At 40.7% G+C, this 19,699-nt stretch overlaps 1 protein-coding gene across 1 annotated transcript in view; it reads right to left on the bottom strand.

Annotated features, from left to right (window-relative positions):
- Positions 1-542: 542 nt before the first annotated feature.
- BPIFC (BPI fold containing family C) overlaps positions 543-19,699 on the bottom strand; it is a 48,029-nt gene continuing 28,872 nt past the window's right edge. Inside the window, 14 exon segments of the mRNA XM_074871313.1 lie at positions 543-1,361; positions 2,962-3,038; positions 3,796-3,859; positions 4,717-4,759; positions 6,067-6,130; positions 6,678-6,848; positions 7,546-7,603; positions 8,305-8,478; positions 10,346-10,437; positions 11,338-11,398; positions 12,192-12,255; positions 13,058-13,213; positions 14,640-14,768; positions 14,889-15,000. Of these exon segments, the coding sequence (XP_074727414.1) occupies positions 1,320-1,361; positions 2,962-3,038; positions 3,796-3,859; positions 4,717-4,759; positions 6,067-6,130; positions 6,678-6,848; positions 7,546-7,603; positions 8,305-8,478; positions 10,346-10,437; positions 11,338-11,398; positions 12,192-12,255; positions 13,058-13,213; positions 14,640-14,768; positions 14,889-15,000 (1,307 nt within the window). The 3' untranslated portion in view covers positions 543-1,319.

Below are 19,699 nucleotides of genomic sequence, written 5' to 3'. Positions count from 1 at the left end.
GGCCGTTTAGGGCCTGCGGAGTATTTAGGTACCACTCAGCTGCAGGTGGATGGGTGGAGGTTGCTCAGCTAGTAAGGCAAAAGCTACCTGCATCAACTGTGCTTCCTCAGCATGAGGAAAACAGTTTTTTGCTGTATAGTCTTGGCTTGAAGAGGGCTCAACTGTGTTTCCTCAGCATGAAGAAAATAGGTTTTTGCTGTATGGCCTTGGCTTGAAAAGGGCTCCTATTGAGGAGTGAGAGGCATGGGGATGGCTAGGGTCTAGGCACCAAACCAAGTTATTGGGGCTTTATACAGGCATGGTTTGGGGCTCACAAAAGCAGCAGAACATAGGACAAGGCATCCCAGCCTTTGTTTCTCCTCCATTGGTGCTAGTTTGGAAGGCCTGAGCCCGCTTCCTGTTCAGGCTTGGCTAAAGAGCAAGTACGTAAGCATTGCAGGGCAGGCATATCCCTCTGCAGAACTGTGTTCTGATTTGCACACTATATAAAGTATTGAAAAAGAAGGGGGAGAAAGAAAGAGAGTAAGACAACATACCAAAAATGAAGTAAGAAGTAAAGTATCTATTTCAATCCAGAGAAACATGGACAAAGATGTTGGAGGATTAGACTTGAATGGCTCTGTGTAAGTCTGACAAAGAATTAAATGTATTTAGCCAGGTTAAGCAATGATAAACAGGGGACATGACAGACACAAGGATTTGAAGAGTCATAGGGCAACAGATTGCCAAAGGCAGTACTAGTGCCACTTTGTCTCCTTCTAAATGTCTTCTGCATCTTTGTTAAGATTTAAGAGTTTAGTTAAGACACTGCTAAGATTTTAGTTCCTATTGTAACTAGGGCAGTTCCCAGTCTGAAGTGGTTCTGGAGGGGACTCACTTCATACTTAGTGCATCATCTTCAGGAAGAAGTTATTTAAGATCATTATAGGAGAAACAGAACAGTAGGCATGTCTGCTTTAACAGCATTTTGACAATGTACTTTGAGAGACTGCAGCACCTTTCTGGAAGTGTATAGACAAGGCTGTATTTCAAGAGAGGCATTAATCTTAAAAACATTTTTGCATCAGTTAAACTCCAGAATAAATAATGTCAAGCATGTGTCAAGTTCTTCTCTGGGTCTGCTTGTTACCACCATTGTACAGCCTAACTATTCCATCAGCTTTTTTCACCTCCCTGCACCACCCCTCATCCCCAACCAGGATGATATTGCCCTTGTCAGAGTTCAAGTTACACATTTCAGCAGAACTGGACAATGTTTAGCCTTCAGAGTCACATTATTGATTTGAAGTTCATGCTTAACAAATGGTCTCTCTTCTCCTTTAGTGTTTGTAGTGGACATCAGTAGAAATCAACATGTACCCCTGTGGGGAGAACAACAATCACTGAAGTGCTGTGAATTACAAAATGAAGGTGTTATTTTGTTTGGTTGGTTTTGGTGTGGTTTTGTTGTTTTTGGTTTTTTTTTTTAATAATTTCAACTTGATCCTGGTGTTAAAGGTCAGAAAAATCTACTGAAAACAGCTGAGCCTTGGAAGTAACAAGTTTTATTAAGCTCTGTCCTTTGAACTTTGCGAAAGAGCCCCATCTTTCCCTGGGTGCTATCCCTTTGCAACAGAAGGGACACCTAAAGATCATACAGCCTACACAGAAAGGTTCATCTGACCCTTAAGGCAACTAGGCAATCATCATGAGATGGGATTATTTCTTATGTAATTTGAGCCACTTAAGAATTAGCCATCTAATCTAAACTTTTTCTTAAGGCTTCCCCCATTGTCAGCACATACAGAGCAAGGAACCTGCAGAGAGCAGCCCACCAGTCTAATATGGTTATCTGTGAAAAAGTGGGAAGAATTGTCTTTCTTCCTATTGACCATAGCGAGTAGGCTGAGACTGAAAGTGGAGACTATAAAGCTCGCTTTTAAATAGGAATCCCATTAACATTGATAGAGTATAGCAATTTTCCTGCATTCCTATTTACTGATGAGGAGACTGATTAGAGAAAGTGAGTTGGGGAATGAGCCCTACAGAACCACTAAAATCGTTCATTCATAATTAGTCTATAAGGCTGTTGGCAACTAGTGCCACTGAAAGCAGTCTCCAAGGAATTATGTTTTGTAGGGACTGCATAGCTGGCTGCTGCCAGGTATGTGGAATACAAAGAAGGATTAAAAAAAAACCCTTTGTGTTTCTTTCCTGAGTTGTGCTTTGTGCTTAACCACAAACAAGGATTTGAGACTGTTTCTGCAAAGCTGAAAAATCACTGAGAAGTTGATAAACAAGTGGGGAAATATAACTGGCTTACCCACTTTCTGGGAGTTCATTTGTCAGCAATGCCCTTGTACTGATTCACTGTCTAGCAACATTCTGTGTGTTCAAACTAAGGGCTAGAGCATGTTGTGAGAGGCACAGAATATGGTGTGATTTGGAGAAGAATAACCAGAAGGCAAAGAATATTTTCTGAGAGCTCACTAACTATTTTTGACTGATAGCCTCAGCCATTATCACCAATTAACAAAATCCAGTCATCCTAGGTGCACAAAACTGAATTCACCTCCCTCTCATATTTCAACTATTCCTGTTAATATCAGCAGGACCGCATGGATAACTCCATGGATAATTTTATTTGATTGGCCAAACTTGAATGAAATGTTAAAGGTAAACCTGTTTTCACACTCAATTGCAACTTGAAAGGCTGAGCAAGCTGTGCATTTTATCACTCTATGGTTATGTATTTCATGCAGTTCTAGCTTTTCCTCTCAAAGAAAGATAAATTTGTTTCTAACAGGATTTTACCATTATTACAGATCTCATTTTAACCCCAGAGCTTTTTACTACTTAACTAGCTCAAATCCAGCAAGTTTCTTGTACAGACAAAAAGTGAATAAATACCTAGCCAAAGAAAACCCCCACAAACCAAAAAAGAGAGGAATAACCTTTTCATGAGACTGTCAAAAATCTCACCTGTACAATTGTAATGTGAGGTCTTGTCAAGGTGACATTGGCCAGATTGGGCAGAGGGAATCCTTTTGACAGTTTAGCTTAAAAAAAGACAAACTGATTTAGTTATGCATTGGAAAGATAATAAATATCTGCCCTTCAACAATCCTGTTTATCCAGAGATTTTTAGGTCATTTACAACAATTAACCTCTTAGTCTTCTCAAGCAACCCTGGGAGGTAGGTACAATGGTCATTTACCAATTGGGAAAAAGAATTACAGATTCTTTTCTCTTGGTAGAGTGTCACAGCCAAACCAAGACATTTCACATTCAACACCTTACATAGTCTGTGATTTGTCCCTAGTGACCTGGGGGATTGTTAATACAGCTCTAGCATCATTAAGAACCTGTTCCCATTTGTCTCCATTAATTAAGGAAGGTGAAGTTCATCCCAGTAAAGAGGACTGGTACAAAGCTATGTCTCCTTCCAGGGCCTTAAATAAGATTTATGAGAGGCAAGAGCCCTGTGCTGCTGTAATAAAGAGGAACACATTTCATATACAGTGGCCTCAAGCAGGTGTGCAGACTAGAGAGACTGATGCATCAGGGCCACCTTGAGTGAGGCAAAGATAGATGAATTATGAGTTTCCAAGCCCCTTTTGTAGAACAGTGCCAGTGAGAGGGCATGCTTACACCCCTACAAATCAATCTCCCCCTTCCACTGCCTACTGGATGATGGTCATTTTCCACTCAAGTTAATGGGAACTGGAAAAACTTAAGCAGAAATTCAGTATAAGTTCCTAGAATCACTCACTCTGCTGGATGCTTGTAGTTTTTAGCTTAGAAATACAGCCTCACCATTAGCTGATGGAATGACTTCAGTCTGCAAAATGTAAGACAGGACGTTCTCCAGAAGCGAGATCTGTCACAGACAAGAAAACTGAGTTAGCCATCACTTCCTGATAGTGGTGGAACTGTCATGCCCTCCTGGATGGAGTTAGCAGGCTCATGTTCAACTTTCAGCTCTCATTTAGCCCAAAAGAGTAATAAGCTAAAGTGACCTTTGGATCTTAAGTCTTTGGAATGATGCAAAGGAAGCGGGATACAAAAAGCGGGATGCAAATGGCTCTGATCATGCTTGGACAACATTTTCATTTAAACTAGTCTATTTCATTTATTTATGAGATAATTTATCACCAATAGCAAAGCAGGACCAGAACAGTTTTAATTCTTTCTCCTCAGCTACTCAGAACTGATTGATTGCACTCAGAATTAAATGACTCTGCAGAGGCAGGGTTTTCCCCTGTAAGCCTACAACTGCACTATTTCAGGCACCTGAGACCAGTATTTTGGCTCCTATTCCCTGCTGTAATTCCAAGCATCTGTGATGAGCACCAGTCACAACATGGAGTACCTCTGTTGCAGTCATGCATGTGATCCCTTAGACAGCACGCTGCTCCATGTGCGGCTACAGTTCAGATTACTGCTGTGCAGAATGTGAATCACTGTTATGATTCAAGATCTCTCTCTGCTTACAGATATGATACACCAGTCAGGGAAACTACAGAATATCTCATTTTCAGAGCACTAACTTTCCCCAAAGAATATACTTTTAAGTCCACAACAGAGAGGTGGCTGCCAGAAGACAGGAAAAGAACCACCCAGGAATGAAACCAAACGATTCAGAAATGAAAATAAGACTTAACTGCTTACTCTTTAGCCTTGATATCACTAATATTCCTGGTTTGCATTTTCTATGTGCTTAAACTATCTGCTTACCTCAAAAAAGCCAACATTGGAGTGGGCTAGGGAGAACTGGAGCCTGAGAGAAAGAAATGAAACAAGATGAGTCACTAGAAAGGATAAACACACATTTTTCTAGTCATATGCAGTCACTGCTTCAGGCCTTAAGAAACATCTGTAAAGAGATTAGAATGGATATATTTTACACAGTGCATACTGCCTCAGAGAAAGAGGTGGTTTTCTTAGGGCTTTGCTGAGCATGCATGCAAAGGAGTATGCTAGAAGAAGTAGCCAGCATTATGAGTGCACTTCTCCCTCTGTGCTGTATTTTGGAAATCCTACTGACAATTGACTTTACCAGGGCTAGCATGAAGGACTTACAGGCTCTCAGATATTTTGCAAGGATCCTGGTACATCTGCATAATGCTCTGATGTGAGCCTTACCAGGCTGGGAAGAAAAATTCTGTTCATCATATGATAATGCTGCTGATGGCTGTGTTGCTAATGTCTCTGTTTCCAAATTCAAATACTTACTCAGTACATATTCAAATATCCAAACAAGTATTGAAAACATGATTTCTGAGTTTCCACAGAACCAGCATCCCAGCACACTCTAGATTTTTCTCTCTGAATGTTGCTGCACAAGATGCTAGTAGCACTATCGTCCTTAAATTCTTAATATCTTTATGCCCTGATGAACTTTGCATATTCTGAACTCTATAACTGTTTTCCCAAGGGACTTTTGTGAAATCAGGGTCCCAGTTCCCAACTGTGAGGTCCTGGTATACAGAGCTTCTCTCTATAAAACATGGTATTTTAGATGTCTAAATGCCCAGGCCTCTGGTCTCCAGCTTTCTGACACTTGGGAGTTCCAGTGCCTTAGCTGGTGAATCTCTGCTATGAGAATATCAGTGCAGGGGAACTGCAGGGGTCCAGATTCTTTACTATGTCCTGGACCCCTCCACACTTCCCTACTTCCCTAGGGGGCTAGAAAGCAGTTGCATGTTGCCAGCTGGAAGGGGATGAGGGAAGCTCTCAGATGATTTATGGTCGTCATAACTGTCCTGCACACTTCATTTATCTAGCTCAGAGGGGAGAGTTGATGTCAGGAGCAGAGAATTCCAATGAGACCACTGCCCTGCAGCAATCCACAGCTGGTGGGCACTCCCTTGGGGACTGCAGCAGTTGTCACAGAGAAGCTTCCTGACTTCTCTAAACTGTACAAGTACAGCCACACAGAGAATCAGAGAATCTAGTGCACATGAACTCACCAGGGAAACACATTCATTAAATTATGGTTATCTGATCATGTGCCTAAACTGCTAATGTTTGGATTGCCAGCACGTCCAGATGGCTGGAAATCCTTTCTGTCCCAGGTTGAATTACCTGTTCAAACATAGTGAGCCCATCAATTTCTGGTCAAATATATTCAGAGCAATGCTGGTGTTGGCTGCCCGCAGAAGAAAGAAACCATTGGTTATCAGACACAAAAAACCAGGACCCTTGTGGTGAATTAGTCACAAATACAGAAATACCACCTTCCCAGTTATGTACAGAAGCTGTTTCATTTAGATGCAACTTTCTCCCTAGCCCATGGTCCATGCAGGGCTGCACAGAGTAAAGGTCTGCTTATCTGAATGGCACTGACAAGAGCCAAAATGTGGGTAATAGATTTCACTGATCGAAGACATTTTCAGTTAAACGAACAAGTTGCCAAGAGGCATGACTCATGCCTGCAGAATTGTCATTCCAGAGAACAATACCTTGGTTAATCAGTCACTATATGCTTGGATTTTTGTCCATCTATAGAAAAATATTCTTTGCTATAGAAATGTCTTATAGGTTAAGTGAGGCCACATAGGCACCACCTGTGACTAACGGGAATCTGCATAGTTAAGTACTAGAAATCTGGCACTTTGTTTCTTGTACAGAGTTTTAACAGAAGCAATGAACAAACGTATTTAACCCCGAGTTAAACATCACCTTGTTTGTTGTACTTACTGTGTTTATTGTGAACAACAACTGGGTGGTTGAGTCTGGCAGAACAGCAAACACCTCCATGGACCCCTGAATCTCTATTGTGAAGGAATCTTGCTCTAAGCTGATGATAGGTATTTCAGTGGCCATTAACTTCAACACCACTGGATAGGGTGTAACTGAATATTTGGCTACTTGTAAGGTTCCAAGACAAAAAAAAAAAAAAAGACAGAAAAATGCTTTTATTGTAGAACAGATGAGAATACTGCATTTTCTCATTCTTGAAGCAATCATTTTGGAGTAATTCCTTAAGATGAGGTTAAGGACAGCTGCTAAGATAAGATTCTTTCAAGCAAGCAGGAAGTAGAAGTTTTGTGTGGTGATAAATTAACAGTCTTGGCCACATTAGGAATGCAGTGGAAAGTTCCTTCCACTCTAGGAATATGATTTCTTCTATATCACTTTGAGAGAAATTAAATACTTGTTTGTGAACATAGGAAAGGAATGGATCATGAATGTGACATTTAAGTCACACAATAAAAGAGCTCAGGAGTCATTACCTTTGAGATTCACACATCTCATGAGACAGGTTCCTTCTCTGGACTGTCCTCAGAAGAGCCTCACTCTGTGCATTGCCTGAAGAGCAAGTAGGCTCACCAAGTTCATAACTTAGAATAGAGGGGCTGGAATATTAGCATCAATGCTCATGGCATTTTACAGAGGAGACCACATGATGATTGCCCTTGGAGCATCCTTAGATTTCTGAGGGAGAGAGGAACTTAATATCATCTGGGAAGCAATCAAGGATGTGAAGTTCTTCGAACCATGAGTTTGATTTCATCCAGCCTCAGCAGGCAGTTTTCTAAGAGTTTGTGGAAGTAATGACACTCACCTCAGGGATGATACTGCCAAATATCTCTGTGCTTATATTAAAATAGCTGCAAGTCTGGAGAAAGAAAGAAAAAAAGGATAAAAGAGTTTACCAGATTTGACCTTCAATGTCAATTTTAGTTTAAATGCATTACTACTGTAATTTCAATGAATGTTTGATATGTTTGATTCCATACCTTTTGTTCTCAGAAACATTCTTAAGGGACTAAGTATACCTAAAGTTGGTTCCCAATAATATATGCCAAAATACTTCCTGGGGAAGAAAATGCTTAATATCATTATAGTTTAGGCTGCAATCTATAGGTTTTGGGATTTACTGAACCTCCTGGAGACAGGCTAGTCAAGTCTGCCAGCCTCTAAGCCACAGCTACTGTACTTAGACATATGCTTTGCTTCTATGACCCCTGTAGTACTTTCAGTCTGTAAAGACCCCTCAGAAAACAGCCACTGAGGCTGCTAAATTACCCAGAGTAGATCCTTTGTTCATGTCAGAAAAGTCTACGTCTGAGGTCTACAAAAACCTCCCTTTTTGTAGCAAAGTTGCCAGTATTTAATACCCCTGGCTGTGACCTGAGGCATCTATATAAAGCATAAATAAAAGAACATAACAAAACCCTAGTATTTATGATCTACTGTCTCAGGACTTTGCAGGCCAATTAGCAGCTTTATACGGTCACGTACTGACAACTGGTAGTCAAAGCCCCAATCTTGGATGACCTGAACCACTCTGACCCCATTCCTCTGTGTTCTACTCACCTCTTCTGCAATGGTGATGTTGAAGGCCCCTGCAGTGTAGTAAGCAAATGAGAAGGTCTGAAAGAAATACTCAGAGAAGGCAAGGTAGAGCATGGAGTTGCTTTGGTTTGGGATAGTGAAGGGAGCTGCCACATAGGGAAGGCCAGTATACTTTCCAGCTGGATAGACTATCCCCTGAAAGTTATTGTCAGAGATAAAAATCAGACTCAAAATATGACTTTAACGTGACTGCAGACAATTAATGCTACTTTCCCTTTCTTCGCTTAAGCTATTCATTTGGTGTATGACTACATAGGCTTTGTAGACCTGTAGACTGAGGACTTGGTGCTTTCAAGTAGGTGGTGAACACAAGTTCCAGAGACTGGACATCTTCACAGACAACACCCAAGATCTGTCTTCTGAGACACTCATCACCTACTGAAGACAGTCTGCCACCTCAGAAAACAAAGCCTCTAAATTAAAGATCTACATATGGCATAAAGAGCATGACTAAGGGTCCTCCTTATTGAAGAGCCTTACTTTCTTCTTTCCCCATCTCCAGGAATTTAAATCTGAGAACTGCTGCCTAGAGCTATCCAATTACAAAATTGATCTCTAAATGCAGATGTCTTTCTAGGTCAAGATCAGCACCTTATTCTACCCAGAAGCAAATTGGTAACTTGTGCAGACAAAATAATGCCTATGAGGGAAAGGAAAGTTATATCAGACAATCCTAAAAACACCTATATTTTGCACAACCCACAATATTAGCCAAGATTTACAGATCTAATACTCCCAAATGCCTCCAGATTAAACAAAAAGGTAAAACTGATTTAAAGTGATGAAGTCACTCAGAGGTTAAGAATTTTTCATATCCCTTTTATTAGTTCCCCCTTTCTGTTTGATCTCAAATGTATTCTGTGTGTCTTTACTTTCTCAAGTCCTCCCCATCTACCTCTGAATTTATGTTGCCTTTTAAGGACTATCAAAACACTTCCAAAGTGGTGAGTCACTTTACCCATGACCTTCCCATTCAACCCTCACTTGCTGGATTTAAGAGTTACTTGCTTTGTATTTTCCCCCATGTTGCATCTTATGTGGCAGAGTAGCTCTTGTAAACAGCCATGACGTTACCTCTTTAGTCCACCTCAAGTCCCTGCTTAAAATCTAGTTGCTACAATACCCAGAAGAGCTTGACAGCAGCTGCAGAGCTGGTGTGATGAGATCAGTGTCTGCCATACTGATAGATAATAGCTTTTTGTTCCTTTGTGTTTCCACCTCTTATTTCCCTGTTGCCTCTTGTTAATACTTGTTAATTTAGAAGATCTTTGTGACAAGACTGTCATTTTGTTCACCCTTTGTAGAGCACCTAGCACAAGGCATCTTAAACTTAATTAAGGATCTTAGATACTATGATGATAACTATCCTCAACCAAATCACCTTACACAGAATGACAATCAAGTCATTCTAGAATTAGGAACTAGTCTGATTTTAGTTTCAATATATAAGGAGATTTTTTTTTCCTTTATTTGAAAGAAACTTTCAGGCCTTCAAACTCAGCAGTACTCCTGGGGCTCCCATGCTTTTTCAAGGGTCTTCAAGGTGCCAGAGGCTTAATTCTTGCTCCTATAGTCTTGCTCTTTCTTTTCCTCTCTCATCTGACAGCAGACGCATCTAGGTAGTGCAATGTGTAGAAATCTTCTGCTGACTGACTGAAGAAGTCTCAGTTATTAACAGCGAGAGAAGGATGAAGTTGAATACCTTTTTTCTCTCCTTTCCCTTCTTCTTTTTTCTTCTAAGTTTCTTAGTCAACTTTTACTGCTCTATTTGCTATAACCAACTCAACAGCAATTAAAAAAGGATGTGGCTTTTAAATAATTAATTTTACAACAGGATTGTTAAAAATTATTACAATAACAAATACAATAGTGCTTTGAAATGTCTGTCTTCTCAGATACTGAGTCTTAATGTTCAGAACAGCAATCATGTTCATCCTAGAAAGTGGATCATACAATAATAAAACCCACAGAAATCTTGGCAAATAGCACTACAGGCAATTACCTTTAAGTCCAGGTCAATGAATGGTTGGAATACTGCTGGCAAGCTATTTAAGGTGTAGTCTACCTCAGCCAAATCATCAATCGGCATTAGGACTGTAAGGGTGGTAGATAAGGCGAAATACCCAATATTACAAAAAGCATGGAAAGAATTTTATGTATACTTAAAACTAAGTCAGTTCCTGAAGGAGAATGACACAAGTTGTTCCAAAGAGTAGTGAAAAACATAAGCAGGGACCTCCTAATATGCATTCTGACCTATGGTGCTTTAAAGGTGCCAGTAGAAACATCATGACTTCTTTAGTTTGTCTAGTGTTTTCTAATTGTGGACAAGTAAATTTGGTCTAACCAAAAAAAGGAAATGGTCAGATCAGTGCTTCAGGGCATAAGGATGTGTTGCGATTTCTTGTCAACCATTTCTGAGAGCATCCAGAGTGCCTCTAACAAATACTCTCCCAGAAGGGTGGGTGCCTGATCTGCTTAGGTACTTGTGTTTTGCACATGGTATCTGCCCAACACTTTGGGTGTCTTAAACACCTGCAAATCTAACCCAAAATGGTTAATTGAAAAGCTTTTTCATAAAGGACCTTTTTCATTTTGCCTTTGGCAAGTCTGATAAATAGGTAAGTAAAACTTAAATTTCCAGGCAGGCTAGGAGGGCAGGCTTGTAAAGTGTTATGTGTGCAGGAGAACTCAGAGCATGGGAGGGAAGGGAAAACTGCCTTAGCATCAGTGCTGCATGGCCTCTTAAGTGGCATTTCTGAAGTGCACACTGCCACATTTGCAAGTTATAAGTCGCTCCCAAGTCCTTGGCTTCTAATAAATATCCTTTTCTGTCCAAGGACCACTCCCTTTATTTAACTGTGGTCCTGTAAGCAAGGGAGCACAAAGATCTGCTTCTGGAGGCTTCACTGACCAGCTGCTGTTAAGGAAGTTGCAGAATTTCACTCAACAGGAGGGAGAAAGCAGAAGGAAAAGATATCACTAGTGACTCACTATTCAGTGATTGGAGGTCCTCATTTATCAGTTGGATTCCAGATCTGATGTTGGGACATGACTGTATAAAAGCACACTCAAGTTATGGCCTGATTAGCATGGATCTGTAAGCACCCCTTACCTGTGTGCTAGCAAATCTTTCTGCTTATGTGACACACATTGCAACATTCTGGTTGTTAGAACGCCTAAACTAGCTTTTCTTCAGTTAACTGGCTCCCCCAAGGTTTCTGCTTGGTGTAATGTAAGCACATCCTATGTCAGAGCTGCCTTTAGGCAGGGAAGTGAGAAGTTGTCAAAGGCAGCCTGATGGGGATGACAAAACCACAGCCTTAGTAGTACAAGGAGGCAGAGATCTCACATTGGTCTCACAGGAGATCTTTGTCCTGGGGCAGAATCACAGCCATCTCAGGCTCTGTCTCCTCTCAGAGGCCCTGGACAGGTTGTCATCAGAACTACGTACCTCTGATATGGTGAAGTTTATGTCATACTATCAGGTGATGTAGTACAACATCTCTATGCATCACCCAATGTATGTTTTGTCTGCTGAGTATAAAAATTACCCCAAACCCAGGATGCCTGTAGGTACAGAGACTTATTCTGCACTGGAATGGGGAATTACATTTTCCAGCCCTACTGCTGCCTTGGTTGAACCTAGCTGTGGGCTCATCAATATCTAGGCCATGAACTTGGCCCTTTATCTGGAAGCATTTCTGGCTGGCAAAATGGAGACTCTGCTGATTAGACCAGAATAGGACTATATTATTTTTCTAGTTCTTCCTTTGCCAAGTTCACAATACTGACCTGTGAAAGTCATATTCCTTAAACCCCTCCCCGACACAATTTGAAAGGCTTACATTAGTGACCAAGCTCCTGTGAATGGGTTTCTTCAGATACTTGATAAAGAAGTTATGCAGGAAGCTAGAGGAAAGGAAGAAAGCAATTAATGGGTTGAGTGCTACAGTCATTAATAGGAAATCAGCTATCTCTGCAGAACATGAATTTAATGGCCTCTGAGGGTGATATTCTAGTACACAAGGGAGCTTTCTGAAATGTAACAACTATCAGAGACCCACCATCTAAAAGGAGATAATTTCACCACTAGGCATCTTGGCAATTAGCCTGGGTAGATTCATCTTTATGAATAAGGAATTCTTCATTTTACCACCATCACATATGTACAACCAGAGAATAAATAAGTAGTCTCTACCCTAGGAACTTCCAATACAAGTGAAAACAAGCAAACAAACAAAACCCCAAACCTAAAACCAGGTGACAAGGGTTGTATTCAGACAGTGGGAGAAGTACAAGAAAACAATGAAATAGTGTTGCACTGGGTTGTAACTAGAGGCACAACAGATAGCGGTCTGGTTCTGTTCAGTTTTGATAGCACTGTGACTAGAAGTACTTAAAGCACAGTACAAGAAAGTAACTTCTACCTAGAGCTGAAGAGTAGAGCAGTATTTGGAAAGAACTGAGTGCTGAAGATGCACAAGGGATTGTTTGATCTGACCAGAACTGCTGTGTTTATCTTCTACTCAAGGGACAGTGTGCACAAGGACAATGGTCAAATTTGGCCACCATAACACTGGATTAGGGCCCCGATTCTCACTTGTGGTGCCTGTAGATGCCAAAATCAGTGCCCTATTTTGTGAAGTTGTCTTTGTGCCATTCACTGAGAATTATTTTTCTCCCAGAGTACATACAGATCTTTTCCACTTACCCACTTTTTCCATTCAACTTGATGTCTATATCACCAGAAGTTGTCTGGCAGCTGGTAAATGATATTGATGTATGATTCATATTATCCAGGGATGTTGAAAAGAGTGCAGTAACAAACACCTTTGAAATGTACGCTGTGCTTCTTCCACTGTCTTTGCTGTATAAAGTAAAATAAAGAAATAACTGAAAAAAGCTGTTCTTAATTAATGTTCAAGGCTCAATTAATTCTTAAATGGACTCATTTCTGTTCCCTGAAGATGAAGCTGTTTATCTGAATACTTTTTATTGCTTTGATTATAATGAAAATAGGTTCTAATGTCTGCAAAGAATCAAGTATTCTACCCAGATTTCCAGCTTGGAGTTTTGGAAAATGATGAATTTGGGAAAGTAGATAATTCCCTATTGTAAAGTATTTTGTTCCAGTTACCAGACCTGTACCCACAGCAGAGGGAACTGGGATATACTTGATATAAGATAGGGCAAGAGAGCTGTATTGGGATCTAATCTATTGGTGTCTGTCACATGTCAGGGCCCAGAGTGCCCCAATGGGCATAGTGCCCTCTTCCCCACCCCTCCCAAGACCAGCTCCAGTATGGTGAAGCTGTGTTATTTTGGATCAAGTTGTTCATAACTTGGTTGTGAGACAGAGCTGTTAAAAGCCTCATTGGGGGTCTCTATCCTTGGTTTATGAACTGCATTGGTGCTCAGGCCTTTGCTCAAACTATGTTGTAGGTATATCTATAGGTGACCTTGTACCTAGTTAATCTTGACAGTGCTCTGCTGGCTGGACGTCCTGGCTTTGCCCCAGACCTGCCTCTTCTCTATGGACTTGCCTGGCAGCCTGGACTGGTGGCTGTTCCTGGTCACTGCCACTAACCTGCTCTGCATGCCTGTCTTTGGTACTTACCAGTGAGGGCACTGCCCCCTGCCATGCCATAACCCTCAGCTCCCGGGTCCCCTCCCCTTGCAAGTGGCCATCCCTGCTGCTCCTGACAGCAGAAGCTCAGAAGTGCACATCAGAGACTGTTGTAATTCAGTCAATTTAGCAATATGGGTAATGTCAGTTGTGGGGAAGAGGAGAAGGGATTTCTTTCCTCTGAAACAGCCTTGGACTAGGAAGGTGTGGAGACTGCTCTAAGGATATTGGTATTTGCTTGTCTATTTTCCATCAGCTTTTGAACTGTATCTCTTGGAGGCATAGCACAGGGTTTCTAACAGTGTAGCTACACTGTGAGGGTTTATTTTGCTGGACTGTGATTCACCATACTACAATTTTTCTAAATGTGTTATTAGCTCGCAGGCTGTACAAGGACAGCATTCAGCTAGAGCATCAATCCTTTACTATTTGTAGATGGGCTTCTCAACCATGGATTCTTTATCAGTGCTCATGGCTGAGGGGGCAGGGGTTGTCTCCCACCAGCAGACCTGTTGAGAAAGACCAATCTGTCCTCCTGTGTTACTGCTACTAGCTGTTAGAGAGCACCTTTGCCATGAAAAGGTCACAAAAAATACTAAAAACTTTGCATTCTTATCTTTATATTCTCCATCAAGAAAAATCCCAGGACACATGAGGCTGTACGTACAACATCCAGGTCCTTATGTTCCAGTTCATATTGATGGTTAAAGAAGCATTTCGAATCACCAGTTTTATCCCAGTCCCAGGTATGAGGGAGATGGAAGCACTGGGGAGTTCAACAGCAGTGACATGTATTCTAGAGCATGAGGGAGATAAGGGGTAGAAAAGAAAAAGTTTGTATTTCAAAGACAGGGTGAACACAAAACAAGATTCAAATTTCAGTCAAACATAAATAGCCCCCAGAGAGAATACTTACCTTGAGATGTTGTATTTGACATTACCAAGCCCAAATTTCTCATAGCCACTCAAATCAGGGAAATGCTCCTTCTCCATATTCTGCTTCAGGATTTCCATCCCAACCTCCTTGGCTATAGGAAGACATTGATCAGTTCAGTTCCCTTTGATACTGCCTGGGAGGTTAGTTATGTGCTTCTGGCTTAGGAGATAGTATGGACACAGCGTCAGAAAGAAGAGACCCAGCAGTGCTATTCCAGATCTCACTCCTAGTCATGGCAAGAGTTGAACTTACTGATTCAATATCTGAAATCAAATGAACCTTGATATGATGTACAATGCTGTCAAGCAGCTTACTGTATCTGCTATATTGTGCTCTTAAACTTTCCTTTTTTTTATAGCCTGTGATCACGTCATTTTCTTCCACTGCTTTTGCTTCCCAGGATGTCTGTAATACCAGGATTCAATGCAATACCACCACCAGATCCTGAAAACATCACACATACCATATTCCAATCCCTTCTGAGTGATCCTCAATAGCAAATCTTCACCATTTTCCTGGTTTTTTTTACAGGACCTGTTAATAAATATTTATAATGATAGTAGAAGTTCATGCTATGTCACACAGTGGCTGTACTCCTTTTTCCCTCCCTGGAGTGAGCTGTTCTAACACCAGCTTTCCCTCCAGAATGGACGAAGTGGAAAGCCCAGCAACTGTGGAAGAGAGGACTTGTTCTGCACAGACTGTTAGAGAAAATAGAACTCCTTGGGGTAGAGGAGAAGAGTCAGCCTATATTCACTGTCATAGGGAGTGGAAAAAGCACTTAGGATACATCCTCCTGGACAAACCCTGTTGAAAGGGAAGTGGCACTGAATTTTTTAGGCTTTTTTTTTCCTCTAGTTAGTGAAGTAAGTAGCTTATTTTTCCCAAAATGTATGGAGCTCTCAGTGCCTCCTGGTGATTCAACAGTCATCACTGGGTGAGAGCACTCTGGAAAACCTGATCAGCTCATTTAGTTATAGGCATAGATACCCCCACTTCAGAAACCACTTACTAAGATCTTAACCACAACTTTGAGAAACCTTTTATGTTCCCTCCCAACAGTCAAAAAAGAAAATATTTTTTTGCCAGCAGACAATGTTTTTGTATCCCCTAGTCTGCATGTAAATAAATGTGTTAAGTTTTATCAAAAAACTCCTTGCAAACTTCATGGTCCCATGGATGTTTATTTTTGCTTTTTTCATTCCCATTAAACCACTTTTTTGCCTATGAAGAACCATAGCCTAGATTTCCATTCACAGATAGGGACCAGTGTTCAAAGTATTTTATAAGAACAAAATATTAAAGGCAACGTAAGTGCCTTTACTAATAACTTACATATTATTGCTAGTCTCTTGTGTCCTTTAACTTGTTTGGGCTCATCAGCAATGAACTCCACTATTTTATCATGTCCTTTCAGAAAATTTTAAGGGGATACTCATAGCCTGGGACAGTAACTTAACGTCCAGGATAAAAAAAAAAAAAATCATTTATCATTCACAGAAGGTTGCCTTTCCCCAATATACTTGACTGGGGCTGTTTTTGTTTAATTAGAGCCATTGAAAAGTTATGTCTCATCCAGGACAGTCATATTTATAGCGGAGAAGGATACATCCCACCTATCTTAAAACAAATTGCCCTTCGGGAAGTGCTCATCTTCCTTCTGTAACTACAGGATTCAATGTCTAACTCTGAGGTGGGTCAAGGTAGGTAAGCTGAACCTATAACAGTTATATGTATATTTTGTGCCAGTGGTGATCAATCACTGGATGATTGTGGGGTGATCCTTCAATTAATGGGGACCACACACTGTGTGGTCATTCTTCACATAGAGAACTTGCTCCTAAAGACACAGATGCCTTCTGAAAGACACCCATCTTCTGGATGACACCAACAAGTAACTTGTTAACCAGAGACAATTTACTTTCTGACAGTAAGTACTGCTAATGTCAGCTTTTCTATAATACTGTGAGCAAGACCTGTCACTCTCTTTGACAGCATGAAAAAAAATAACATCACACACATCCTCCCCCCAAAAAACCCAAACCAAGCAGAAGCCCACAATAAAGAAAAGCTATGGATGGCACCACTGACCAGCTATGCAGTGGATGATCACTTGGGTCTCCCTACCTTCTCATGCATGTCACACAACAGTCCTCAGTGGTGCTACAGGATTTACCATAAGGGTAGTGAATGAGTGAAGCAAATTCCCATCCCAGGGACTTCTGTAAATGGATTTAAATTGAGATGGAGCTACACTGTATGAACCACAGTCTGCATGTAGTGTGAAAGTCAGAAGCTGTTGCTGCCAGCAAGGTCTCCCGAGGAGAGTGGGAAAAGCCACCTTAATGGAGAATATTAAAACCAAACTGGACAAAATCAGAGAATGGTTTTGGTTTTTTCCACTCAAAGCTGGGAACAGTCCTATCTGGAGTTATCTGTCATCTGAGGTTGACAGTGTGAATGGCAAACATGTCACATTATTACGGTTTTTCTTATTGCCAGCTACTACACTGCAGTGCAGACAGCTGAAAATACATGAAAGTGTCTTTTCTAGCATTATGTTTATGTAAAAAATGTCTTTAGTTACCACAGGACTGTTGGAGAGCCGATATGAAACCATCTAGAAACAGACAATTGCCTCTCTCCCAATACCTGAAAAATTGTTTTGATGTTGCTGCACCTTTCACTAGCTGTTTCGTTATCAGATGTAACAATATACCTCAAACCTCTAAAATATTTTCAGTCACAATCACAATTTAAGCAAACTGCAAAGTTATGAGGTGACATTGACAATTTTTGTGCAACAGTTTCCAGTAAACCCACAGAACACCTTTGCCTTTTAGTAAGACTAATACTTTCTTTTTAATTTTAACTGACAGAAATTGAGAAGTGAAAGAAACACACCAAGAAGGTGTCAACATCAAGAAAGAACCAAAACAAAGTACTGGAAGGAAAATGTCATTGACATAGTTCTCATAATTTAAAATCTCAAAGTTCAGCAAGATTTAGCTACATCTATCTCTTCCCAGCAAAGCCACTCTACAACAAAGAATAATCACAACATGTTTGTTACCATACCTCTCCTCCAAAGAGAAGACCCTTGCTGTACTAGACCACAGACAGGGCTAAGGATGCCGCAGGGAAAACCCACTGCAGCCACAATCCCGTCTTTTAAAGGAAAGAGCTGTGAGCTTGAAGAGAGCCAATTGCCACCACCTTCAGCAGTATCACACAGGGAGTGGCCTCTCTGGTAATCGTCCCAAATGATTTTGGGTGTCCCAGGTTAAATCTGTCACTCTGATTTCATTTAAGGACTAAGCAGAGGGCAGTGTAAACTGTTGGATGGGGGTGCTCAGGTGCTAGGATGCTGAGCTTGGGGTGATATGCTGCCTTTGTGGCATACCATTTCAGCACTGACTTTTCAGGTGGACCTGAGAGGACTGATACTCATAGCCATGTCTGCATTGTGAAACAAATACATGAATGTGCCATTGATAGGAAGAACAGATGGAAAAAAACTGTCTAGGCCCATCTGTTCTGAAATTACTCAGGCTACAGAAAACCATAAATTATATAGTATTTACATTATAGTATATATATATGGTGCAAATATATAGTATCAAGTGCTTGTAGTCAATATTTTCTATTTCTTCTTCTTGCTTATCCAGTTAACCAGTACTTTAGCTAATCAGTACTACTTGGCTTGTCAAAGAGGTGATTTAATCAATTAGCTTGCATGTAAACCAAGCAAATTCCCTCAGGCATGGAGCACTTGCTGGACAAACTGAGTCACTTCATTGTGCAATCCATGAATAGAAAAGGGTAGAGACATTTGTTTGTCAGTCAATAGATACTCATACTTTACACAGATTTAACATTCACCACAAGGAGTCACATGCATAATAATTTAATTATTTGTATCTCTGGCAACTGAGGAGGAATAAAAATCACACCCTCAGTTACATAAACCTCTCCTTCAAATTTTTTGCAGAAGTTCTGCAGTTCCTTCAAAGCAAGGGAAAAGCTCCACTGTTACCATCCATGTAGATATCCAAGATTTACAAACTGAATTGTCTGAAAACTATCTCAGTTTATCCTCATCATTTTAACATTTTGTGGTTCTTCTAATGGAGTACCACCCAGTTTAGATAAAACTTTCAGCAAAAGTTAACACAGACACACTAAGGCTTCCAGAACAGTTTCATCATTTCTTTCTACAAATATAGCAGTAAAAGCCAAATATCTGCTTGCAGACACATTCAGATAGCACATACAAATACGCTATAAATAGTTTCTACACTCAAACTTTTCCCCTTTCAAGGTTTTACAAAGAGCCTCTAAAAGGAATTTTTTATTTCAATTTATCTGTTGAGCCAGCAAGCATTTGCTTCAGTCTATATGCTAAAGGAGATATGGATTGCGATCCTTTTTACCCAAAATAGAAGAAACCCAATGAGCTTATCAGTATGGCAATCAAGGGAGACTTGTTGCTGCATCTCTGCAGATCACTTTGGCTTTGCATGAATCCAGTTGTTGCCTCTGGCTCAGTGCTCTAGAAGTCCCCTTTTCCCACCTCCCCATTTCTCTGCCTCCCCAATTCTACCCTTTCTCCATGCACTCTAGTCTGTGGCACACTGAAGGACATGCATCATTTCCATTGTTCTGTCAATTGGGAAACAATACCAGATCAAAAATGGTATATTGACCAGTAAGTAAGTATAGGATGATACAGGGGAACTGTTTGTGTACACAGCATCCTCTTTAGTCTTAGGAGAAACAATTGCTTTGTT

Source organism: Strix uralensis, chromosome 5, assembly GCF_047716275.1.
Source record: "Strix uralensis isolate ZFMK-TIS-50842 chromosome 5, bStrUra1, whole genome shotgun sequence".
Classification (NCBI taxonomy): domain Eukaryota; kingdom Metazoa; phylum Chordata; class Aves; order Strigiformes; family Strigidae; genus Strix; species Strix uralensis.
Note: the sequence above shows the minus strand (reverse complement) of the source record. Positions and strands in the feature narration are given on the sequence as shown.